The sequence below is a fragment of the Equus asinus genome, chromosome 2 (assembly GCF_041296235.1).
Source record: "Equus asinus isolate D_3611 breed Donkey chromosome 2, EquAss-T2T_v2, whole genome shotgun sequence".
Taxonomy (NCBI): domain Eukaryota; kingdom Metazoa; phylum Chordata; class Mammalia; order Perissodactyla; family Equidae; genus Equus; species Equus asinus.
This window is the reverse complement of record NC_091791.1, coordinates 181,995,624-182,022,937: the sequence shown is the minus strand read 5'-3', so window position 1 is coordinate 182,022,937 and position 27,314 is coordinate 181,995,624. Positions and strand designations below refer to the sequence as shown.

At 38.2% G+C, this 27,314-nt stretch overlaps 1 protein-coding gene across 1 annotated transcript in view; it reads right to left on the bottom strand.

The window, feature by feature from the left end:
• Nucleotides 1–27,314, bottom strand: part of TTC6 (tetratricopeptide repeat domain 6) — a 183,417-nt gene that overhangs the window by 120,920 nt on the left and 35,183 nt on the right. Inside the window, exons 5-6 of the mRNA XM_070520038.1 lie at nt 6,695–6,907; nt 1,312–1,445 (exon numbers count right to left, since the gene is read on the bottom strand). Of these exons, the coding sequence (XP_070376139.1) occupies nt 1,312–1,445; nt 6,695–6,907 (347 nt within the window). The remainder of the gene's footprint in view (nt 1–1,311; nt 1,446–6,694; nt 6,908–27,314) is intronic.

The following is a 27,314-nucleotide window of genomic DNA, read 5'->3' as shown; positions in this document are numbered from 1 at the left end:
CTATACAATTTTTTTAAATATCAGATTTTTATTCCTCTGTGTCTCATTCTTATTTCTCTCTAATGGAAATTTCTGACTTCAGTTTTAATGAATTAACACAGTACTATACATATCAAAAAGATCTACAGATATTTTTGGCATGCTTAGGAAAGCTGTGTGTTTTTATAGCACACTCTCCTTAAACAGAACTATCTGTCATCCTTTGAAACTCTAAGACATAAAAAAGAAAAGACTCTGACTCTGTGTGTGGCCACGCTACTTTGCTTAATGCACTGAATGCAAGGTTTTTAGAAAAAAAAAATCAAGAAGTTTCTGCTTCATTGATAATCTGACAGTAACTATTTATTGAAGGTAAAATACTTGTTGTCTGCTGTCACTATTTGTTTTAATACATAATCTTGCTAACTAAATGAGCTTAAAGCAATGCAGATAAGCAATGGCATGTACAGGGTCACTTAAATGCCAATTTGACTCTTTCATAAACTTTGGAATTCTTTTCCCATGAGTCTATTCTCAGCTACTAAATTGTGAGTAATATCCATTTACAAAGTTTAGGCTGGCCATAAAAAGGTTGTCTTCCGTGTCCAGCACACCTTTCAGTGCCCTAAGCAACAACAAAAGCTAATAATTAAAGCTTCTTTAAGGCCCCATAAAGAGTAAAATGAAGGAGAATCTAGAATAAACCAACCCATAAAAACCTAGTGGTGAAATAAGGAGAAAATCAGTTTCAACAAGGTGAATGGCAAAAGATAAACCATAAATCTAAATTGCACTTACACACCATTATTCAAAATTGTGGTTGTACCCCTGTGTAATAAGAAACCCTATTAAAAATATGGGCGGGGGATGAAACATAATACGATAGTAGAGAAAAATAAGGCCATCTAAATTACCAAATCAATTGGCCTATGGACATTTTGTGTTGAGTTGTCTTTTATTTTATTTTATCATAGCAAAATTAAGCAATATAAGAAAGAGTTAATCCAAACTAGTCATTACAATGACCAAAAATGTCAAATCTAACATGTTAACTTTTAATTTTCTTTTGTCTCACAAAGAGCTATTTTTATTCTAGGTATTGTTATATCATTAAGCTAGTACATTTCAAAGACAAGACTGGAAAGAAGTGTAGAGTATAGCATGTACATCCTACAGCACTATCTGCCACCAACTCTTCCTGTGAGATTTAACTTAGATCTCATACACAAATTTCTAAAACACTTGATTTTCCTTTAAAAATGCATTTTCAGGTATCAATGCTACTGAATAAGTTCTCTTCAGACAGTAAATTTGTAAAGTTAAGGAAGTTACTTTTGTTTAGGTAGTTTTTGATCCCTCGGGAGTTTTGAAGACTTTTTTTGTCTCTGTTGTGGAAGTCCTAATATACTTTTTCGTGTTCGCTTAACTTCTTTTCCTCTGATTTGCAACAATTCTGATGATTTCACCTTTAAAAAAATATAAAATGTGCTGTTAAGGGAAGTTGTAACAACGAGTTAGAGCTTTCTCCCATTTTTAATGGTCCGTCTTATGTTCAAACTCCTAATTTCTATATATATTTTTAAACAGAATAGAAATCCTAAAGGTGAGTTGATATTTTCCTCTAAATTCATTCCTAAACTTTTACATATACACGTTCATGGCAATAAAAATATTTGTACCATATTTACTTATAAATTTTATTTATTGCCTTAAAACTATGAAGAAGAAATATAAGATTTTGTCCTTCCATAAATCTACTCTTCTTGATTGGCATTTTTAATAGAACTTACCCTTAGTCTCTTAAAATTTGCCATGACTAGTGGTTGCAAGCACAAGCCGAAATGAACTTTAATGCTTTATGTAAGCACCCTCAGCAACGTTCATCCGTTTGTACTTCTTACGGTTGTACTGTTTTCTATTTCTACTGCTTGGGAAAGATAAATGCATTCCTGGTCTCTTAAATAATTGCCTTTCAATCATAGACTTTGGGAGTATTGTTTTCCTAGATTTCTTAGAAAATTTGCAGTATTCACGGCAATAGTTCATCCAAAGATGCTTTTCTCTGTGCATTGCTCTGCATTTTTTTGAGACTGGATTTAAGGAAGAAAGCAGAGAGGCTTTCCTTGGGGAAAGCAGAGAGATTGGTTGAATAAGTAAAAGGAGGCCAGATAAAGAGAGGTTCCTATAAATTTAGGCAGAGCGTTTGGACTAGGTGCAGTAGTAAGGAGAGGGTTACTGCGACGTCCTGGGTAAGGAAGTGACGACAAATAAGGAAAGCTCAGAGTACAGAGCATTCCATCTCAGCATCCAGTTAACGTTTGAATTTCCTCTACACTATCTCCATCAAATTGTCATCCATCCTGACATGAACAAGACCAGGAACGGAGGACTTGGATACATCCAAAGGCAGCCACTTTCTCTTTGAAACTCTTCCAGTTGTTAGAATTTTTGTTTGTTTTTTTCTTTATTATTGAACCTAACAACTTTCATCCACTAATCTCAGTTCAAACCTCAGGATCATAAAGGCACAATATGGCTCTCTCCCATTTGACAGACAAATATTTGAATATACTTGACTCCCTTGGGCCTGCTTTTCCCCCCATATAAACATCCCCAGTTCCTTCAACTCTACCTTACATGACACTGTTTTGAAGTACTGTGCTTTGTCACCTTGAATGCTCTCCTCCAAACAGTCTCCAATTTGTCAGTGCCTCTTCTGGGTTTGGACACCCACATCTGAACACAGCATTTGAGGTGTGATATGATCAGATCAAGCAGGAGAAAGATGATCCTCTCTTATGGTATTTGTCAATCAACACAAACTATGATTGCACTTGTCTTCTTATTGCAAAACTAAACTGTAGCCTAAAACCCTGAAGTCTTTTTCACATTTGCTCTAAGTCATGTCATGCCCTATCTATGCACTTAGTTTGTGGACCCAAGGGCCATGCGTACATTTATCCCAATTAAGTTTCATCTGAGGTTTGACAAACCAACCCTTACTAGTCACATTTGGATGTTATCTGCAAATCTAATCAGCAAATCTTCCATATTCTCATCCAAATTATTAGGAAATCTGCCAAACCGGGCACAGTCCTATTGCAGTCCACTAGAGACTGTCATGATTAATTGTGCATCCTTTGCATAACTAATTAAAAATCCATCTAGCTGTTACCCTGACCACAATCTTGTCTACAAAACTGTCATTGGGAGGCTTCCATAAATGGATTGCTGAAACCCAAAGGATAATAACAATACCTAAAGTTTATTGAGTTTTCTTGTATGCTGGGCTCTTCACCATGGTACTCTTGTGTTGAACTCCGTGTCTAACACTTTTCTAATGTTCAATATAGTGATTCAAAAAAAACGAACAAGGTTGGTCTTCCATGGCCTGTCCTTAGGGAACTCTGCTGGTTCCAAGTGATTTCTGCTTCCTCTTATAAAGGTTCAAACAAAATTCTTTTAACAATTCATTTAATCATTGAGGAGTTTTGTCCAAGACCAATGCATAGATTACAGAAACCATAACCCTTACCCTTAAAAGAAATAAAATTCAGATTTGCAGTTGCTAGCCTCTGGGCTTCTAGCACCTCTCCCACTGCAGCAGCTCCTCAAAGCTGCTGCTGACAGGGGCACAACCAGGCTGAAACCCATCTATCCAAGCCAATGGGATGGGGCATCTTTTACCAATCTTGGGCTTCAAGTTTCTTTTATCAATTCTTTTTTTCTTCTTTCGAAACTGAAGCTCATTCTCCTTGTCAGATTTGAGAGAAGAAAAGTATGAGTTTATCAGCTTCCTTTTCTCTTTGTCATCTTTCTATTTAAAACCTGAACATTTTTCCAAAAGTAAATTAAGGCCACTCTGTCATCTGTTGTCATCACACTCTTCATCCATAAAGACAGGGTTATCCTTTCTTTTTTCTCTCTTTGCTCCAAAACTAACCTGAAAAAAATACTTTTTTATTCTTAGCATTATTCACAGACCTCAACCCATTCTGGATGTTAACCTTCTTGGTATAATTTTTATAGCCACATGCAACTTTTATATTTATCTATGGATATGTATTTCTTCTTTCATCTTTTGTATATTTTTAAAACTCTGAATGCGATAGATCACTCATAATTGTTTTGTGAAAATTTGAGGGAATTTAGGGCACCCCACATTTCTTAAACTTCTTTCCATTTAGAATCTCAGGACACATGATATCTATATTTTTTACACACTTTTGAGCGTTAGCCCTCCTAAGATGCTCAACAATCTGCTCATGGGCTCTTGTGTCAGTCATTTCTTCATAGAGTCACCATTATCTAATTTCTCTTCTTTTTGGTCATGACTTAGACTAAAGTCCTAATAACATTTATTATACTAATGGGCTTCTAAGAGTAGAAATGGTCAGTAAAGTAAGGATTGATCAAATTCTCTACTTTTTTGCTGAATGAGACTTTCTGGCACATATCTGAGCAGTGGAAGTCCCGCATTGCTCCTTTATCACACCTCTGTGCTAGCCCTATTAGCTATGTCAAAAGCGGTCTTCTTGTCCCCCCAGTCTGGCCTGGCTTGCTGGAGTATATTGTTCCTCATTCCTGTGCCAGAGATGCTAGAGACTAACTTTATGGCCTCAAATATCCAAACACGGTAAAGTTCATGGATAATAACTGATCTTAAGATGTTAACACAATAAGTAAATACAAAATACTTGGTGAAGACTTGGTGGGATGAGTCACAGGGGACACTTCCAGTGCTGTTTTCTACGGCATTTCTGATGTGTTCCACAGCATCCCACAACAATAAACCATAAAGTCTTATTAGGCATTCTCTTCTCCACCACTAGAAACACTCTGGTTTCAGTTTAGAATTTAGAACCCTCTTAACCCATTCTCCAAGTCTCTCTCATCAAACCATCCCTCCTAGTTTTGTGAGGGACACTCCCTCCCTAGGCATTTTTTTCAGCCTATCTTTGCATATCTTCTCTATGACTCAGTTTTTTCAACTATAAAATGAGGGTGATAATAGGGTTGTTATTAGGAAAAAATAAGATTACATGCAAAACACTTAGCAAAGTGGCTGGTACATGGTAAACACTCAATATATTCTAGCTACCTTAGGAAAGGACTGCCTCTTTTTACCAAAAATAAATAATTTTGCATAACTTCTTAGTAATATTTAATAGCTGCCATACAAACCAAAAGAATTAACATTATGGGACTTTTCTAATGTGGGATTTAAGTTTCTGACAGGCCGTGGTGGTTAAACCCCTGTCCAGAAAGTCCGTTTCATTCGTTGACACATTTAGTACCCAACCATTTGTCTCTCATGCACACATTTTATTTCCATAATTCCAATGTTTATGTAGAAGAATAGATTAAAACCCTACCTGTGCCCACTAGCCTAACAATTTCTCATCAAGATGCCATAGTCTTTAAAGATGCTTTCTAAGGTGTCTACATCCATAAGGTGTCGGCTTAACACACAGGATTCACCTAGAGTAGTTAGCAATGAGAGGATTCACTTAGCCTTGACGTACTTCACTTCCCCAAGTTCATGCCTTAGAAAGACAACAGGAGTTCTGAAAAGTTGATCACCAATCACGGCATAAGTCCTTTCTCCCTGATGGCAGTGGTGGATTTTCTCTGAACAACTATGACTTGCAGATCTTCCTTTTTACCTATTATCTTCAGAAGATCAATATGCTAGTGCCATGCAAGATGAGCCTAAGAAAGTAGGGCTTGAGAAATGAAGAAAAACCAGGAGCCAACTTCACTAATACAGACATAATGTCACCAGGACCCAGACTATGATGGGGACAACTGGAAAAGAGAAGAGAAAAATTACAAGCAATAATGTTTAGGAGGAATCTAGGCCTTGGAGACTGATTATATGTAGAAGGCAAGGGAAGAGGAAGGCCACAGATAAATGCAAGCTTTCAGATTGGAGAGTTTGGGGCAAAAGTTGAAGAACTGGTAACGGCCAGTTGACCTGGGTGAAGCACAGTAGGAATATGGTCACTGGTGGGGAGAGGGGGACCCAAAAGGAGAGGGACCGACCAGGAAGGTTGTCTAGGCAAGAAGTGGTATCCATGTGAATCAGTCAGAGGCAAAGATCCCTGGTGATAATCAGGATAATATGTTGTATTTCAGGGGAAAATGGCTTTTTTAAAATCCTAATAATAATGTGCCTATTTTTAAATAAACTCATTTAAATCAAAAGGTGACTCAAATTAAAGAAAAGTACTAGGCAAATAGTAATCAGGTGATACGCAAATATGGTAAAAATTATTTAAATGATACATAAGTAAAATGAACCTGGGAAACATTCTCAGCATAGGAAAAGACCCAGGGGTTAGGATAAACCCAAATCGGGCCGAGTTCTAAAAACTACAAGGTTCACTGCGTCCTGGTCCCTGGACTGCAGTTCCCGATTCCCTCAACGCTAACGGGAAAACTCTTGGGTCAATTTCTGAAAGCACTGAGGTTCCATCCCTCTTTAAGAAGCTGTCTTCTCACCCCAGAGTTGCGAATAGGTTTGCGACTAAAAGCCCTCACAAAAAAAAAAAAGGATGTCCCCTTTTGCCAAATAAGCAATTGGCATATTAAGGTCCTTTCCAGGGTGAACCCCCACCCCCACCCCCTGCATCGGCCCTTGCCTGACCCACTTCTTCACACCTGCGCATCCTCAACTCTCATAACTCCGTTTCCAACATAAATAGTGTTTTACCTTTAAAGATACCCGTTTGGCTGCTTTTGAGTCACCTGCAGGCGCCTCATCTTCCAAAGGTTTACTTGATTCATCTGCTGGCTGGACTTCCAAAGTTTCCTGAGGTTTAAATAGCAGGCTTTCTGCTTCTGAGACTCCCCATTCAAATATATCCTCTTGTTCAATCTGCAAAACACTTGGTACACCCTCAGGAAGTTCCTCAAGCACCTTCTGCTGGAAAACGTAAAGGTACAAGAATGCTCTTGTTATTGGTCCTTCCAAAGTTTTTAAGACATACAGCATTTTCTGACAACAAAATGATTACCAAAATGCATGACTGAAATTAAGCAGAGGTAGGAAGTTTCCTCAGAAGATTGAGAAAAAGTAACTCAAACTGACTTAAGAAAAATGCAACGACTGGCAAATTATCTTCCTCAGCCCTTGTCTTGGAAAATATAGCCACCCCACAGTTATCATGCACCAACTCTGAAGAAATAACAAAACTCCAGTCTGACCCTGACTCCATTCCACATTCACAGAGCCAAGGCCGACGGAAACGGCTGACCCTGCCCCACCTGAGGTTCTTCGGTCCTGAGAAACAGACTCCTGCTGGCCAGATGCTCTTCCAGGAGCCTGCCTTCAGGTCCTCAGAGAAGAGCTGACCCAGAAGCCTCAAGAAGACTTCCCAGACAACCCCAGCTCCATCCCAAACCCAAATGAAAATTCTGACAAAATATCACTCTTACACCTGTTTCGTGTTCCTTAAAAATGTCTCACTGATTTAATCTATATCTCACCAAGTCTTAAAGAAAGTATGTTTACAGCCATATTTGGATATTATTCATTTTTAAACCAAGATTATTTGGGATTATGGAGCATGGCAGGGAGAACTTCACTGCCTCAAATTAGTGGGTGATAAAACCAGTCTGACTAATAAAACCAGCTTGACTTCCATAAAAGTCTGAATTCTAGAAAACGACTTGAAAATGCAGTTGTATCACTTTGTTCTTCGATACACTTACTTGCTAATAAGTAAAATAAAGGGTAAAGATGGCACACAGTACCAAATACTATGTTTCTTTGTTCACAACAGAGAAGGGAGGGCCAAAGCAAGAAATTTAAGTTTGTAAAACAAAACTTTAATCTGGAGCTGACGCTTTTATAAAGCTACTGGATGGTGCTGGGGAAAGAGTAAGAGCTTTGTAATCAAATAGGACTTAATTCAAATCCTGGATCTCTCAATTAATAGACGTCTGATCTTGGTCAATGTACTTAGCCCTTTTTAGCCTTATTTTCCTCATTGGTTAAAAGGGGTTAATGAAATCCTTTTCATAAAATGGCAGAATAGATCCACTGGGGTAATGTGTGTTATGAGCCCTATACTGTCCACCTATGACAAACTCATTCATTTTACATTCCATAGCTTTGGGCACTGTTAGTCCCTCTCTTTCTTCTGAATTTCTCTGCTCCCGGCTTCCTCAACACACTCTCCCAGGGTTCTGGTTTGGGAGATTCAATAGATGAAGGTACCACCCTCCAAAATAGAAAATGGAGGAAGAAAAGCTTAAGGATAGGGAAATGTAGTCCTCCAGCTGCAAATGATCCTCTTCAGGACTCTGCCCAGCCTCACCTCCTCCACAAAGCCTTCTCTGATCCTGTCACTATTCTGTGCCTGCCTCTATTTTAGCATAGATCACACTATATTACAATTGTCTAAGTAATCATTATCATAATCATAATCATTAACATATATGAGCATTATCTCATCTAATTTTAATCTTCATCACAACTCCATGAAGTAGGAACTGTTTGTAGCCCCATATTATGAATGAAGAAGCTGAAGCTTGGAGATATTAAGCAACCTGTGCGAGGTCACACTGAAAGTAGCAGAGCTGTGTTTGAACCTGCTGCCCTCCTCCTCCTCCATTCAATAGACTAGCGGTCCTCAAAGTGTAGTCCGCGAACTCTGACAGTCTTCAAGAACTTCTCAGGGGATCTGCAACATACAAAACTATTTTCCTAATAGTACTAAGGCTTATTTGCCCTTTTCACTGTGTTGACATTTGCACTGATGATGGAAAAGTAGTGCTGGGTAAAACAGTGAACTAATACTTTTCAAATGATTAATGCATGAGATTACAAAATCATGCAGGAGTAAAAGATCCATTCAAAGAACAAGGCAGATGAATGAATTTTAATGTAATAATATACAATAAATTTATTTATCTGGTTTTAGATTCCCCATCACCACCAATCTTTAAGAAACTACCAGTTGTGGACTTTTGCTGTATTAACAAAGAAGAAAAAGTATCCCTAACAATGTAAAAAGCCTACTAAAATATGAGTCTTTCTCTAATCTGTATGAGACAAGACTTCAATCAAAAGAGCACATACAATAGATTGGATGCAGAGCAGATATGAGAATCTAGCTCTCTATTAAACCAGATATTAAAGAGATTTGCAAAAAATGTAAGATAATCCTACCCTTCTCACTAAATTCTTTTGTTGTGGATACTATTTTTTCCCTAAAAAAAGTTTTATGTTAACATGTAATTGGCTTATTATTATTTTAATGAATGAATATTATATTTTTATATATTTCATATTTTTCTCAGTTTTAATTTTTAGCATGGTAAACATTGGTTGATATAATCCACACAAACAAAAGCTCCTTTGGGTCCTTAAAATATTTTTTAAGAGTTTAAAGGCATTCTGAGACCAAAAAGTTTGAGTACCTTAATACTTTAAAGTGAAAAAACAAATTGTGCCCCACCTATCTTGTATATCTCAAGCACTTAGTGCATTGTAGATGCTCTGCAATTATTTGTGAATGAATAAATAAATGAAAAGAAATCATATCAATGTTTTCTCTACTATGTAATTAGTCTCCATTAGAATATTTATTAAACAGTATTGTACTTTGTCTCTTTATATAGTGGCCTGTTCCATACAATAAGCTCCTCACGGGCAAGAACTGCCTTTTCTGTCTGTGCCAACCACATCTAAAACAATGCCTGCCACATAATAGGAAAAACAATGAATGAATTCCTTGATTTTTTTGATAAGTATGTGAGGAAATAATCCTCTGTGATATTCAAAAACTATTACATTTAAAATGGTGGGTATCCAAGAAGAAAAGTCATTCCACTAAGAATGCTCTTTTTAAAAAAGAAAATAAATTGCATCAAAGAACTAAGAGACCTCTGGCATGTGGCATTGAGATGTTCACAACTGAAGCCCCCACCATCTGTGGGTAGGGTGCCGGTGCCGCTTAGAAAGAGCCGGCCCTCTTGGAATGGGAGCATGCTGGCCAGTACCACCCAGACAAATCTCAGCCCAGGAAGCTTCTAGAAGTCTAAGGAATGGGTAGGATGGAAAGATAGAGTTCTAATCTCTGGCACAGAGTAGGCACCCAAAAACATGTGTCTGGAATGAAAGATACACGGAGGAGCCTTTCTACCACCACCACACATCAAGTTAACAGGTTCTTCACCTCTAAAAGAGCTGTAAGCTTCCTCACCAAAAGCCAGTGGCCAGAAGAGGTCCAGTGATTGCTCGCAAATGTCAAAGCTGAGGCTGTGCTTCCCACAGAATGACAAAGAAATCAATATTTTTGTTTAAATTTTTATTTTAAATAATTACGATGATATCTAAGCTAGGTACCTGATAATTGGCATTTTTCATAGTTTCCTTCAACATGGTATCTTTACTTATACTTTACATGAATATGTAGTGAATGGTATTAAGTCAAATTTATTCTATTAATGAAAATTTTTATTTATCTAAAACTAACTGATCTTGTATTTGTTTACTATACCTCTCAGAAGCTTAGAGGCCAGAGGTTTTGATATCTATCTGTAAATGGTGTCAACTAGACACAGCTACCCTAGATGTCAGCTTTAAGCCCATAGGGTATGTGGTAAGGCTTCAAAATTGATTTATCCACTACCTTTACCGAATGGCTATTAGTGCCATGCCTGCTGGGTCCTGAAGCGGGTGATAAGAATGCAAAGGGGAAAAAGACATGGCCTCAACACAGAAGCATCCAAAACTCTGGTAGTTCAAATGTTTGTAGTAACTCTAAAGGATCTGTGGCTTTTGTGAAAAGAAAAGATTCTGTATGTTTTCTAACCATAATATGTTATCCTTAAAATGAAGTATGATCTGAATTTTTACGTATGTGGCATCATATTTTCAGGAACTAAAGAAGCTTGCTATTTAATGATATCATTTTACAAGTTCTTAGTAAAGGAATTGATCATCGTGCCATCATTTGTTTTACATAAGCGTAGATTTATATACAGGCAGACACGTCCCATCCCCAGGGACAATGTTCCAGATTGCTTTGAATCCCACAAGTATTTTGCCAATGATGGATGAAAAGGAAGCTTTCTTTCTGAAACAAACTTCTGTCACCCATTGTCCATGTTTCTCTACAAAATTCTCCCCTTGTCAATGCTTTTCACAATTCTTCTAGCTAAATAAAGAATAAGGTGATGCTTTCTTATAAACTCATAACTATTAATAATTCTCCAACTACCTTCTAGATCTGAATGTCTCTGGACCAGAAGAATTGTTAAAATCTTTCCCTTCTGAAAAGAGTTTCAGACCTTAGCTCAGAAGGTCTATGATAGGCAGCAACGGTGAGCCAAAATAGCCAAGACTACCAATGTGGTAGTCAATTAGATGTGCTTACAGCCAAACACATCTCTAGAATAAATCAGAGGAGATTTTTTTTGACTCTCCAGATAAAGATTCAAGCAACAGGAGGCAGACTATTACTTCAATATAAGCAAGGAGGATTTCTGTTAAAGATTATCATTTGAGGTTCCTGAATACTTATCTGTAATCCTTGATCTGCTTGCGCTTGAGATGCTTTATGCCAGTGCATTTTTCCCGTTGAAGAAATTTCCTTGAAAGAGGAAAAGAAAAAATTAGAACCATGACAATTTAAAAAATCATTGAGGCATATTATTCAATGCAGTAAAATGTAAGTCAATATAAGGCAGTAAATGAGGAATATTTGAATGGGAAAAATAAGCTTTTCAATATTGTGCAATAAATAAGAAATACAGAAAAAATATACAATAAAAATATTTCATCTATTATTCCAATTTCATGGTTTTTTAAATTATCAATCTCTATAGATATATCATCAGATTTAATAGGACAATTAGGTAAAATTAAATCAGATGTAAAACACTGCTATTCATGATGCACAAGAAAGATAAAATCAAAACTAAAATTTAGTTTAAGAGCAAGAAGAAATATGAATATACTTAAATTTTTAATGGGTGTAACTGTTGGTGTCATTTTTATCATTGCTAATGCTAACTGCTATGATACACTCTCTTCTCAGCTGAAGTGGCAAGAAGATAGCACAATGCAATGTCTAACAACGGATAGGAATAAAGAGACTCAGGTTCTGCCCAACCTGTAAAGTCACAGACCAGGCTTCAACAGGCAAGTTATTCTGCTTCCCTTCACCTCAGTTTTATCATCCTTGAAACAGGCATTCAGCTACATGACTCTTTGGGGCTCTTTCTCCTCTAGCCTGTAAGTAATGTCTGCAGCAAGATATGAACATTCATTGTGCTTTCAAACTCTGCTTTTCTACCTTTTCTTTGCTTCATTAAAAAGATCCAACTGAGGCCACTGACTTCTACATTTGTCCTCTTGTCATAAATAATGAGAAAACTGAACAAAATATAAGAACAACTCTTTTAGGATTGGATAACAGGTAGTGCAAGGATATAATGACTAAGAGAATGGGGGGGAAAGAAAAGTTAAGAGCTAAATCTCCCCAGATTTCTGCCTCACAGAATTTCCAGACCACAACACAAAGAGGGGGAAACCACACAGAGCCCGGGAATCTCACTAGTTGAAGAGAGAGAATTCAGAGCGAGGAGAAACCAAAGATTTTGTAAGGCACACTATAGAGAAGAGAGAGCCGATTAGAGAAAGCTCCAGAAATCTGCATTGGGTTCTTGAGTCTTTGGCTGAATACCGATTGGCTCCAGCAATGATGAAACCCATGAGGCCAGACAAACAAAAACTGCCAGAGAAAAAAATTACCAAATTGTGGTAAGCCACAATTCCCAGAGCTCAGACATACTGGGAGTCATTAGATCTCCCACCAGACATGCTGAATACATTCATTATAAACCTCAAAAAGATCACACATTAGTAGTAGTGCTAAACCAGCCTTGGAGTAGAGGCTTCTCTGAACTTTAACACCACTTTAAAACAATACTTGAAAAGATCAAGCTGATCTATTAGGAAAAACTCCAAAACTTTTTAAAGAAAGACAACAAAATCAAGTACTCTACAATGTAAAATCCACATTGCTCAGCACCCAGTCAAAAGTTACTAGTCATATGAAGAAGCATGAATATGTGACACGTAACCAGGAGAAAAATCAATAGAAAAAGACCCAGAAATGACAGAGATGCTGGAATCAGCAGAGAAAGATCTTGAAACTTCTAATAGAAGTATTATAAATGTTCAAAGATGTAAACATAATCAGGAGCAAATGTAAAATATAAAAACAGAATCAAATGGGACATCTAGATAGGATATACATTATGGAGCTCCATTCATGATGGCGAGGTAGGAACATCCTGAACTCGCCTCCACCCTTGGATAAACCAAGTCTACAGCTGTGTACCAAACAATTTCCTCTGAAACAAACCTAAACAGTGGCAGAGTGACCCCTTGGCGCTGTGGGAAACCACACTGGACTAAGAAGGAAAGGCTGAGACACAATCTCGCCACAAACCCTACCCCGTGCTCAGAGGCCCAGCACTGCGAGGGCATTCAAAACCTAGGGCTTCCCCCTGAGGAGGGAAGGGTTTATACTCCACATTGGGCACCCCGACTTTTAAGACCAGCACCTAAGAGACAAGCCCCCCAAACATCTGACTTTGAGGACCAATGCAGTTCATGCCCACAAGACCGCTGGGGGCTGTTGGGCTCTTAAAGGGCTGGCACTCAGACTCACCTGCCCTTGGGCCCAGCACAGAGGCAGCCCTTTGAAAAGCGCCCGGACTTTAAGTGAAAGAAACTCATTACCTAATTTGGGCAGAGGGCAGCGGTCTGCCGGGATACTCTGTAAGGATGCAGGTGGTGGGCACCATCTTTTTTGTTTTTTAATTTCTTTTCTTTTTCTTTTTCTTCTTTTTATTTTTTCAGCCAGAGCCATCTGTGCACTCCCCCTCTGCCTCAAGCCAGCCAGTGGGTGCCATCTTCGTGCTCTCCCTCAGCCATTCTCCAGAGTGGCAGTATCTCCCAGAGGGGAGCTTCTACATGCATCTGGTGCTCTGGTTTTTCTGTCTGGTGACCCAGTTTTTGCAGCTGCCACCCAGGGGATGCCCCTAGATTGCCTGGCACTGGAGGCCAGAGGGCTCACGTTCCTGGGTCCTGTGGGACTGTCACAACAGAGAGACAGTTCTTGGCAGACTGCCACCCCCAGGGCACTGCACAGACAACAGACTGAAACACACCCCAGTCTTCCTAGGAAACAGGCCTATTTGCTTGTCCAGGAGCTTCGGCCTGAGGGGCAGGCTTCTGGTTTGGCACACTTATAGAGGTCTATGGACAGAGGCGCTCTCAGGGAGCAGAGACTTGTCGACACAGTTTTTGCTCTCTCTCTCTGCCTCACTCCAGCTGGCTGGTATTTTCCAGAAATGAACTCATACCTTTGTCTGGTGCCCAGATACCTCTACACTGCCTGGCTCTTGTGGCCAGTGGGGCTTACGCTTGTGGTCCCACAGGACTGTGTACATTTGCATTATTTAAAAGCTACTGCCCGAGGGTCTGTCTTCCAATCAGCCTGAATCTAGGTGCTGACTGAGATCCTCTCCTTTGGACAATGACTGGTCTTGGCCCACCCCCAAATACCGGGAGCTATTAAAAATAAAACAGGCTGCTTGGACAGTCACAAAAGCATGAGAGACAACCAAGAGCTGGAGGAGGGTTGAACAACAAGGTTCATCTCCTACATGAGGCCATTCCCTCAAGTTTGGGAGAGGCGGCTGTTTTACCTAATGCATAGAAACCAACAGAGAGAGTCAAGCAAAATGAAGAAACAGAGGAACATGTTCCAAACAAAAGAACAAGGTAAAACCTCAGATAAAACATACATTATCTGAGGGGCTGGCCCCATGGCTGAGTGGTTAAGTTCACGCACTCCGCTGCAGGTGGCCCAGTGTTTTGTTGGTTTGAATCCTGGGTGCGGACATGGCACTGCTCATCAAGCCACGCTGAGGCGGCGTCCCACATGCCACAACTAGAAGGACCCACAATGAAGAATATACAACTATGTACTGGGGGGTTTTGGGGAGAAAAAAGGAAAAAAAAATCTTTAAAACATCCTTTTAAAAAAAAAACATTCATTATCTGAAATAAAAATTTCACCGAGTGGGATTAATAGTAGAGAAGACACTGCAGAAGAAAATACCAGTTAACTTGAAGACATAGCAGTAGAAACCATACAAAATGAATCACAGAGAGAAATAAAAACTGAAACAAAATGAACAAATACTCAATCTATTTTTTTTTAATTTTTTTTTTTTTTAGGAAGATTAGCCCTGAGCTAACTACTGCCAATCCTCCTCTTTTTGCTGAGGAAGACTGGCCATGAGCTAACATCCATGCCCATCTTCCTCTATTTTACGCATGGGACCACAGCATGGCTTTTGCCAAGCGGTGCCATGTCCGCACCCACGATCTGAACCGGCGAACCCCAGGCCTCAGAGAAGCGAAACATGTGAACTTAACTGCTGCACCACCAAGCCGGCCCTAATATATATTTAATTAGAGTCCCAGAAAGCGGGGTATGGAGGAAGCAGAAAATATCTGTACAAAAAAATGGCCAAAAATGTTCCAAATTTCATGACAACTATAGGAACCCTGATGCAAGAAGCTCCATGAACTACAAGCAACAAAGGACAGTGTGCCAAGTACATTATAACTGAAATAATAAAAACCAGTAACAAAGGAAAAATCTTATAAGCATTCAGAGAAACATCAAGCACAAAGAAACAAAGAACTACTGGTGACTAATTACCACAAACTAATACTGCAGGCTTCTTGCCAGAACTAAGCAAGCGAGAAGACAATGAAGCAACATATTTAGTGTATCTGTGCTGAAAGAAAACAACTGTCCACAGAGAATTCTATATCCAGCAAAAATATCTTTCAAAATCAAAGGTGAAATACTGTTTCAGCAAACAAAAGGTGAAAAAAATTCATTGCTATCAAATCTGCATCACAAGAAATGTTAAAGGAAATTCTTCAAGAAGAAGGAAATGATATAAAAACATGATAATAATGAACACCAAATTCAAGATATTGGTCACATTGGAGGAGGGAGGGAATTATTGGAAAGAGGTACTAAGGAGGCCTCTACTTTAATTGTAACTTTTCATTTATTTAAACAGTCTTAAGTGAATATGACAAAATATTAAATTTTGAAAAATCTGAGTGGTGAGTACTTGTTCTATAATTGAAATATTTCATAATAAAAATACCTTAAAGAAATTTCTCAATACACTTTGTGTGGGTAAGGAAACAATGTCAAGGGTGAATAAAAATATCTCAGTAAAGAAACCTATAGTTTACCTCACTTGAACATAAATGCAAGAATCCCAATTAAAATATTTGCAAATGAAATTACTCAGCCTATTTAGAAACAATACATCTTGACCACAGAAATTTTTCCCAAAACTGCATGGATAATTCATTGCTAGTTTATGAGATTAACAGATTAAAATGGAGATTCATATGATCATGTAAATAACTGCTGAGGAAAATCATCAATAAAATTCAACACTTAGGGGGCCAGTTAAGTTCATACATTCCTCTTTGGAGGCCCAGGGTTTCGCCGGTTTGGATCCTGGGCGCAGACATGGCACCACTCATCAGGCCATGCTGAGGTGGCATCCCACATGCCACAACTAGGAGGACCCGCAACTAAAATATACAACTATGTACTGGGGGGATTTGGGGAGAAAAACCAGAAAAAATATATTGGCAACAGTTGTTAGCTCAGGGGCCAATCGTTAAAAAAAAAAATTCAACACTTATTTCTAAGTAAAAGGTAACTAGAAATAGAAGAAAATTTACTCAACCCCACAAGAGATATTTGCAGATTCCTGCACCAAATATTGTATTTCATAATAAAACATTAAACAGGTCAGACTCAATGCAACAAGAAAAAAATAATAAGTTGTAAAAGTAACATAAGAGAGAAGACAAAAATGTCAGTATTAATAGAGTACATGACCACATATTGGAGGAAGAAAGAAAACAACTGAGAGTCAGCCTGGTGGCCCAGTGGTTTTCACATTCTGCTTCGGTGGCCCGGGGTTCACTGGTTCAGATCCCAGGTGTGGACCTACACACTGCTTGTGAAGCTATGCTGTGGCAGGCATCCCACATACAAAGTAGAGGAAGATGAGCATGAATGTTAGCTCAGGGCCAGTCTTCCTCAGCAAAAACAGAAGGATTGGCAGCAGATGTTAGCTCAGGGCTAATCTTCCTCAAAAAAAAAAAAAAGAAAAGAAAAGAAAACAGCTGAAAAAGTATCAGACCAAAATAGAAGTAATAAATATATCTAACAAATTCAATAAATAAAATTTCACACCAGCAATAATCAGTTAAGATCCCATTCTTGGGGGCCAGCCCAGTGGCTGAGTCTGAGTGGTTAAGTTCACGCACTCCACTTTGGCAGCTCAGAGTTTCACCAGTTCGGATCCTGGGCACGGACCTAGCAGCACTCATCAAGCCATGCTGAGGTGGCGTCCCACATAGCAGAACTAGAAGAACCTACAGCTAGAGTATGCAACTATATGCTAGGGGGCTTTGCAGAGAAAGAGAAGGAAAAAAAAGATTGGCAACGGATGTTAGCTCAAGTGCCAATCTTTAAAAAAAAAAAGATCCCATTCTCAAAATGAAAATGAGCTGCTAATATAAGCAATGAAATGAATGAATCTCAAAAACATTATGTTGAACAGAAAAAGTCAATAAAATGGCATCAGAATAGCCAAAAACAGACCCTCTAACCCACCCAATAAGACAAGTATACAGACAAAAGTATATGAAAACTTTAAGTGTTTGTAATCTAGTAAGTCCAATGCCTAGGCTTCTTCAAGGACAGTTTCATTTAATTGCTTTTTTTCTGTGTATGGGCCAAATTTTCCTGTTTATTTTCACGTCTCATATTGTTGAAAAGTTTATAGCAAGCCAGGGAGCACTTATTCAATAAAGACTAATGGATCTCAGTAGGAAGAGTGAGTACTTTAGTGTTTTAACTTGCCCTACCCCCATGTTCTGCTGTCTAGCTAAGCAGTAGCCTTGAAAAATAAAGGTGAAAATAAAATAAATATTTTAGTGACTTTAAGGCCTGTGAATGTGTAGACTGATTGTTTTGGGTTAATCTCAGCCTACCAAGTAATACTGTCAGCCAGAAATGTCTGTGGGCATTCACCTGGGCCCATACTATTTGCGGCAAGCCCCCACAGACATTTCCCCAACCAGAGCCAGTGTTGTGGCTGGGCTAGCCCTTGTGGTTCTTATTATGATTACAAGATACACCTCAGCAACAACAATCAGGGAACTTTGAAAAGACAAAGTTTATTACTTACAAGTCCTAGAGGGTACATGGCATGCCCTGGGCCACACAGCAAGGTTGCAGGGAGACACAGAGAATGAGAGAGAGATAAAGAGCACAGACCCAGAATTCTGCTTCTATTGGGGTTGAGAAGGTGGGCCAGGTTCACTATTGGTGAATTTAAAAAATAAGAGCAGGAATTAAAGTGCAGGAAGGGAAAAGCAAGCAGTCATTCAAACAGTCAGGTATCCAGGTCAAACAAAGCTTTCCAAAAGGAGGAACTTCATGAGTGGGGCAGCCTAGATCTTTATCTAGTTTGTAGCTGGCAATGCATTTATTCAAGATGGATGTGTGCAAAGTGGATACCTCAGCAATCAAAAGCTTAATGTCAGGCACTTACATTAAAATCAAAAAAGCTAACTGTCAGGTGCTTACAATACATTGATGTGCATGCCAAAGGCTGTGGAATGCTCAGAAAAGACCTAGAAACTCTAAGTTTTCACCTCTAGCTCACCTTGAGGGTCTAGGCAGTCTAAAAGTGAGGGCTAACACAGAATGGTAAACTGCCTGCCTGAGCACTGAAGGTGTGCCCCAACACACAAAAGAACTCCTCAGCAAAAGCTGAGCGACATTGGTTGCAGGCATTCAAGGAAATCTATGTTCAGTCATTACCTGAACACTAAGCTAACCAAGTAGAGACTTCAGAGGCCACACACAACAAAGAATATAGACTTTACAAAATTGATTCTAGCAAGTCACTAAATTTTTGTAAAAGACAACAAGAACAGCAACAACAAACAGCAATAATAACAAGCCCTGGGGGAAAAGGAGCCTCTGATTTCCACAAATATCACATTATATTATTTTATATGTCCAGTTTACAACAAAAAAGTATATAAGACATGCAAAGAAACAAGAAAGTATGGTTCAACACAGGAAACAATGCAATCAATAGAAACGATCCTTGAGGAAGCCCTAACATTGGATCTACTACTTTAAATTTCCTATTTTAAATATGTCCAAAGAGGTAAAGGAAACCATGTCTAAACAACTGAAGGAAAGTATGATAATAATGCCTCTTTAAATATATAATATCAATAAAGAAATAGAAATTATAAAAACAAACCAAATAGATATTCTGGAGTTGAAAAATACATTAGCTGAAATGAAAAATTCAATAAAGGTGCTCAGTAGCAAGTTTGAACAGACTTTGAAGAAAGAATCAGTGAACTTGAAGATAGTTCAATTAAGATTATTCAGCCTGAGGAACTAAAAGAGAAAAGAATAAAGAAAATTGAACAGAGCCTTAGAGATCTATGGGACACCATCAAGCAAAATGGGAGTCCCAGGAGTGGGGAGGACAGAAAGGATATTGGAAGAAATAATGGCAGGAAACTCCCCAAAGTTTATGAAATATATTAATCTACATATCCTAGAAGCTAACTACACCATAAGCAAACTGTCAAACTATTGAAAAACAAAGAATCTTGAAAGTAGCAAGAGAAAAGGAGCTCATCACACACAAGGGATCCTCAATAAGAGTAACAACTCATTTCTCATCAGAAACCATGGAGGCCAAAAGGCAGTGGGATGACATATTCAGAATATTAAAAGAAAAAAACATCAACTAATAATTCTTAAATCCAGCAAAACTATCCTTCAAAAATGAAGGAGGAATTAAGACATTACCAGATAAACAAAACTAAAAGATTTTGTCACTAGCATAATTGCCTTACAAGAAATACTAAACGGAGTCCTTCATACCAAAATGAAAGAACACTAGACAATAACACAAATACACATGAAAAATAAAGAACATTGGTAAAAGTAACTAGATAGGTAAATATAAAATATTAATGAATTTTTGTTTATAACTCTTTTTTCTCCTATCTGATTTAAAAGACAAATGCATAAAGTAATAATTATAAATATGTCGATGGATACATAATGTATAAACATGTAATTTGTATGACAATAGAATCACAAAGAGAGGGGAAACAGAGCTACACAGGAGCAAAATTTTTGTCCATTATTGAAATTAAGTTGATATGAATCTGTACCAGATTGTTATGTTAAGATGTTAATTGTAATCCCAAAGGTAGTCACTAAGAAAATAAGTAAAAAATATATAGTAAAATAAATAAGGGAATCAAAATGGTACAAAAAGAAACCTACAGCTTTTCATGCTTTTCATTAGTTCAACATTTCTGAGAAACACGCCATGGCTGTTGAAGAAGATTCCACCACAGTGAAATTGAGATTCCATGGTGAAAGCTCGCTGGAAGCAGGGAATAAGACTCAGAGCTAGACAGGTCAACCCACCCAATAGATGGGGCTCCAGGAAACAGCACAGGGTAAAAGGTGTCCACAAACACATTCAGTTCATAAACATCTAGACTTTACAGAACATACTCAGCTCATGAATAAGGAGAAAAAGGCAACTGAAGGCCTACGAGAAAACCATTGAAAGGTAAGGAAAAGGAAACAACACCTGAAATCTCAAAGGAATTAGTTTTAAATAAATTATGTGATGTGCTCAAAAGATCCAAGAAGATATGAATTCTATCGAAACATGCAGAAATGTATGTAAAGAGAATGAGTTGAAAAAGCAGCAAGATGAAAATAAAACTTAGAATGAAATAAGAAGATTTAAAGGAAAATAAACAATAATAGTATTGAAATTTTAAATATATATTAAAAAGCAGAGTTTAACATTTTTTAATGAAGGAAATTAAATCATAAGGTAGAGGACAAATGATTAGATTTTCCAAAATGTAGAGGAAAATGACCAAAGGGGAGGGGGAATGCAATGTCAAGATAGTGACAAAATCAGAGAGAGAAAATTGAGACACACATGGGGAGAATTGATGTTCCTGAAGACAAAAGTAAATGAAATACAAGCAAAAGTCAGTAGCTTGATAGAAAAAGATTTAACTGATTCCAAAGAGTGTGGGGTGGGGGGCTGTGTAGGTAGTTAAAAAGGTTTGTATTGTCATGTTCCAGGAAAAAAATCAGTGAAAATAAAAGCACACCTAAACATATTTTGTAAAATACTAGAAATATAGTAGACGTCTGAGTGTGTAACCAAAAAAACAGTATTCTGACATATTCCAGAAGCAAATGATGACCTGCTGGGCAGAGCTCCCAAATGGCCAATTTGGGCAGGAAATACAGAGAGCGTTTCGGACAACAGTGGGAAGGTGGGCTGGATTAGGAAGACAGTGGAATCTGTCTCAGACACTGGCCCTTGGTCCTAAGATGTTGCTACAGGCAAGAGCTGAAGGAACACTTTTCACAGGTGACTCTAGGAGGCTGAGAGACACAAAGAACTCCTTGACAATGAGGCTACACCAAGTAGAGACAGGGACATCCTCCCTTCTTGGCTCAGAACTCTGCATGTCTCCTTTTCAGTGGGGATCACAGATATACTCAGCTCAGAAAACACCACACATGAACTGAACTTTTGGAAAAATTATTTGAAGATGCAGTTATAGTCAAACACTGCATAACGAGGTTTCGGTCAACATGAAACCACATATATGACAGTGGTCCCATAAGATAAGTACCATATAGCCTAGGTGTGTAGTAGGCTATACCATCTAGGTTGTGTAAGTATTGTAGGAGAGGAAGAAATTTTTCTCTACTCTTCTACGTTCTTCTGGCTGGTCTAAGAATTAAATTGACATAAAACAGATGAACAGGAGAAAAACAAACAAAAGTTTAATAACCTGTATACACAGGAGAAACCCAGGAAAACTGAGTAACTCACCAAAATGGATGAAGCCCTCACTTTAAAAGTCATCCTTAGTTAGACAAATATGACGTTTGGGGGAGGGGGGAGTTGGGCAATTCAAGAGAAGGAAGGCAATTCCTAAGTATGTGAAAAGGAGCAAATGTTTGGAAAACAGTATTTGGCCACACAGAAACAGAAGAACACAGAAAGGAGCCCAGCAAACAGGCTTTTCTAGGTTTCTCCCTGTCTACCACCTAGTTCATGTTATGCTAAGGTGATATCTTGCTTCCTGAGACAGGGTTTTTAATCCAAATTCTTTTAGACAGTTAAGGAGGAGGTAACAAAAAAGACTTTCAGAGTCTTTTGTTTCTTAAAAGTAATCATCCTAAAATAATCCTCACGTTAAAGAAACACATTTTGGGGTGGCAAATTTTGTTCCCCTTGAGTACATCTATGATGTTCACACAACAACCAAATTGCCTCATGATGCATTTCTCAAAACACATCCCCATCAATAAGCAATACATGACTGTAAGGGCTCAAAAATGGGAAGCTAAAGTATAAAAAGAGATAAGTAACAGTGGTATGCAATGAAACCATTTATTTGTTTTTGTTTCTGTTTCTGTTTTTTTTTTTTTTTTTTTAGGAAGATTAGCCCTGAGCCAACATCTGCTGCCAATCCTCCTGTTTTTGCTAAGGAAGATTGACCCTGAGCTAACATCTTTGCCCATCTTCCTCTACTTTATATGTGGGACGCCTGCCACAGCATGGCTTGATAAGTGGTGCGTGGGTCCATGCCTGAGATCTGAACTGGCGAACCCCGGGCCACCAAAGTGGAGCACGTGAACTTACCCACTGTGCCACTGGCCTGGGCCCTGTTTTTGTTTTTTATTTAAAGCTTTTCTTTTCTTTTCTTTGCTTTTCTTTTTAGTAAGATTGGCCCTGAGCTAACATCTTTTGCCAAACTCCCTCTTTTTTTTTCTTTTCTCCTCAAACCCCCAGTACATAGTTGTATAGCCTAGCTGTAGTCATTCTAGTGCATCTATGTAAGATGCTGCCACAGCATGGCCTGATTAGCAGTGCTAGATCTGTGCCCAGGATCCAAACCAGCAAACCCCAGGCTGCCAGAGCAGAACACACAAACTTAACCACTCAACCACAGCAATAGCCCCTGAGACCACTTAAATATAAGTAATAGTCTAAAAATTTTAAAATGGCTCACAAAACTGAGTATAAATGTCAGGAATTACATTTTGAAAGATATGTAGGGGCCAGCCCCATGGTCAAGTGGTTAAGTTCACACGCTCTGCTTAGGCAGCCCAGGGCTTTGCTGGTTCAGATCCTGGGCCCAGAAATGGCACCACTCATCAAACCATGCTGAGGCAGCATCCCACACAGCACAACCAGAAGGACCTACAACTGGAATATACAACTATGTACTCGGGGGCTTTGGAGAGAAGAAGAAAAGAAAAGGTCGGCAACAGAAGTTAGCCCAAGTGCCAACCTTAAAAAAAAATTTAATTAATTAAATTAAATTAAAGACATGTAAACTACTAAAACTGACCCAAGAAAAAAACAGAAAAATTGATCAGACCTATAATAAACAAATAGATTGAATCAGCAATCAAAAACATCTCAACAAAGAAAAGTCTAAGACTAGATAAATGGCTTCAAAGGTGAATTCTACCAAACATTTAAAGAGGAATTAACATTAATCTCTCTCAAACTTTTCCAAAAAATAGAAGAGAAGGGAACACTCCCTAACTCATTCTGTGAGGCCAGCATAACTCTGATAACAAAGCCAGATAAAGACATTACAAGAAAAGATAACTATAGACTATTTTCCTTATAAATATAGATGCAAAAATCCTCAAAAAATTACTAACAAACTGAACCAGCAGCAAATTATAATGATTATAGGACACAATCAAACAGGATTTATCCCAGGAATGCAAGGATGGTTTAATATACAAAAATCAATCAGTGTAATACACCCCATTAATAGAATGAAGAGGAAAAAAACAACATGATCATCTCAATAGATGCAGAAAAAGGATTTAAGAAAATCTAATACCCTTTCATGATTTAAAAACAAAAACTCAAAAAACTAGGACTAGAAGGGAACTTCCTCAACCTGATAAAGGATATTGATGGGAAACCCCGAGCAAACACTATACTCAATGTTGAAAGACTGAAAGCCTTCTCCCAAAATTAAGAATAAGACAAGGACGCCAGATTTCACCACTTCTATTCAACATAGTACTGAAAGTTGTAGTTAGAACAATTAGGCAAAAAAAATGCCATCCAAATTGGAAAAGAAGAAGTAGAATTATCTTTATTCACAGATGATATGATCTTATCTACAGAAAACCACAAAGAATACCAAAAAATTTTTTTTTCTTAAAGATCGGCACCTGAGCTAACAACTGTTGCCAATCTTGTTTTCTTTTTTTTCCTGCTTTATCTCCCCAATCCCCCCGGTACATAGTTGTATATCCTAGATGTAGGTCCTTCTAGTTGTGGCATGTGGGACCCGCCTCAACTTGGCATGACCAGCGGTGCCGTGTCCGCGCCCAGGATCTGAACCAGTGAAACCCCAGGCCGCCGTAGCAGAGCGCCAAACTTAACCACTCAGTCACCGGGCCAGCCCCCCCAAAATTTTTTTAAAACTGTCAGAGCTAATAAGCAAATCCACCAAAGTTGCAAGTACAAGATAAATATATGTTTTAAAGTACTGAATTTCTAACCACTATCAATGAACAATCTAAAAATGAAATTAAGAAGACAATTTCATTTACAATAGCATCAAGGAGAATAAAATAGTGAATTAAAAAACTTAACCAAGGAGGTACAAGACTTGTACAAAACTGTGCTGAAAGAAATTAATGAAGATGCAAATAAAAGGAAAGAAATTCCATGCTCGTAGATTAGAAGACTTAATCTTGTTGAGGTGGCAAGGCTCTCCAAAGGAATCTACAAATTTGATGCAATCCCTATCAAAATCCGAAAGGCCTTTTTTTTTTTTCAGAAATAGAAAAGCTGATCCTAAAAGTCATATGGAATTGAAAGGGAACCTGAATGGGCAAAACAATATTGACAGGGGCTGGCCCAGTGGCACAGTGGTTAAGTGCGCATGTTCCGCTTTGGCGGCCCAGGGTTCGTCAGTTCGGATCCCAGGTGCGGACATGGCACTGCTTGGCATGCCATGCTGTGGTAGCCATCCCACATATAAAGTAGAGGAAGATGAGCACGGATGTTAGCTCAGGGCCAGTCTTCCTCAGCAAAAAGAGGAGGATTGGCAGCAGTTAGCCCAGGGTTAATCTTCCTCAAAAATATAGACATATATATTGATGAAGAAAAACAAAGTTGGCAGACTCCCACCTCCCTATTTCAAAATTTACTATATTTAGCTACAGTAATCAAAACTTTGATTCTATCATAAGGATAGACATCTAAATCAATGGAACAGAATTGAAAGTCCTGAAATAAACTCACCCAACTATGGTCGATTGATTTTTTGACAAAGGTGCCAAGATCATTCCATAAAGAATAAATAAATAGTCTCTTTAAATAGTGCTTAGGACAACTGGACATGAAAATGCAAAAAATTAAATTAGCCCCCTATCTCACATGATTTACAAAAATTAATTCAAAATAGATCAAACACCTAAATATAAGAGCTATAAAACTCTTAGAAGAAAACATAAGGGTAAATCTTCATGACCTTGAATTTGTCAATAGATTTTCATAAGTGACACCATAAGTATGGGCAACAAAAGAAAAAATAGATAAGTTGTACTTCATCAAGGTTAAAAATTTTTGTGCATCAGAAAGTGAAAAGGCAACCTATAGAATGTGAGAAAATATTTGCAAATCATTTATCTGATAAGGGTTTAGCATCCAGAATACAAAAAGAACTCTTAGAACTCAACAAAAACAAACAACTCAAAAAATGAACAAAGGACTCCTGACTTTGAAGCTAATAATACTCTTCCTCAACAACACTAGTAGTTTTTAAGGTGGGAAAAGCAGGAGGAGGGGATCAAGGAAGCTGTCGTGGTTATTCAGTTTCAGACTCTCCCTCCCTCCCTCTTCCTACCCGTTGTAACTGTCTTAACCACCCCAGTCTCTCGGACCTCGACCCTGTTACCAATCATTGTTTAGTGTCAATGACTTCAGCACTTTTCAAACAAGCATGTGTTTCCTCTCAGAATCATTTGTTCATCATTAACGTCACCACGCAATGGAGAATTGTCTAGTACTCTTTCCTTCGGCACAGCTTTGACAGTAACATGCAACAAGAATATTCTGGGAGTTGCAGCACTCTCTGCTTTGGAAAACTCTGTGATTTACTTGGTGAAAGTGAGACGGGAATCACAGGGGAGAAAATAGACAATAAATTTTCATTTCTACACAGTCTGAAAAAAATGGGCAAAGGACTTGAATAGACATTTCTCCACAGAAGATATGCAAATAGCCAACAAGCACATGGAAAGATGTGCAACATCTTTAGTCCTTAGGGAAACACAAATCAAAATCACAATGAAACACCACTTCACACCCACTAGGATGGCTATAATAGAAAATTAACAGACAAAAACCAGAGTTAACAAGGATGTGGAGAAATTGGAACCCTTGTATATTGCTGATGGGAAGGTAAATGGTGCGGCGACTGGGGAAAAGTTTGGTGGTTACTCAAAAACTTAGACATAGAATTACCATATGACCCAGCATCTCCACTTTTAGGAATATGCCTAAAAAGAACTGAAAGCAGGTATTCAAACAGATATTTGTACATTGATGTTCATAGTAACACTATTCACAATAGCCAAAAGGTGGAAACAACCCAAATGTCCATCAGTTGATGAGTGGATAAACAAAATGTGGCAAACACATACAACGGAATATTATTTGGCCAAAAAGAGAGATAAAGTATTGATACATGCTACAACATGGATGAACCTCAAAAACATTATGCTAATTGAAAGAAGTCAGACACAAAATGTCATATATTGCATGATTACATTTATATGAAACATCCAGAATAGGTAAATCCATAGAGAAAGAAAGTCAACTAGTGGTTTCCAGGGGCTGGAGCAGGGGTGGTGGATGAGGAGTGACTGCTTAATGTGTATGGGGTCTCCTTTTGGGGTGAGGAAATCACTTTGGAACCAGATGGAGGTGATGGTTGGTCACCATTGCAAATGTACTAGATGCCACTGAATTGTGCACTTTAAGATGGTTAATTTTACGTTATACGAATTCTACCTCAATGTAAAAAAAGAAAGTGATTAGAT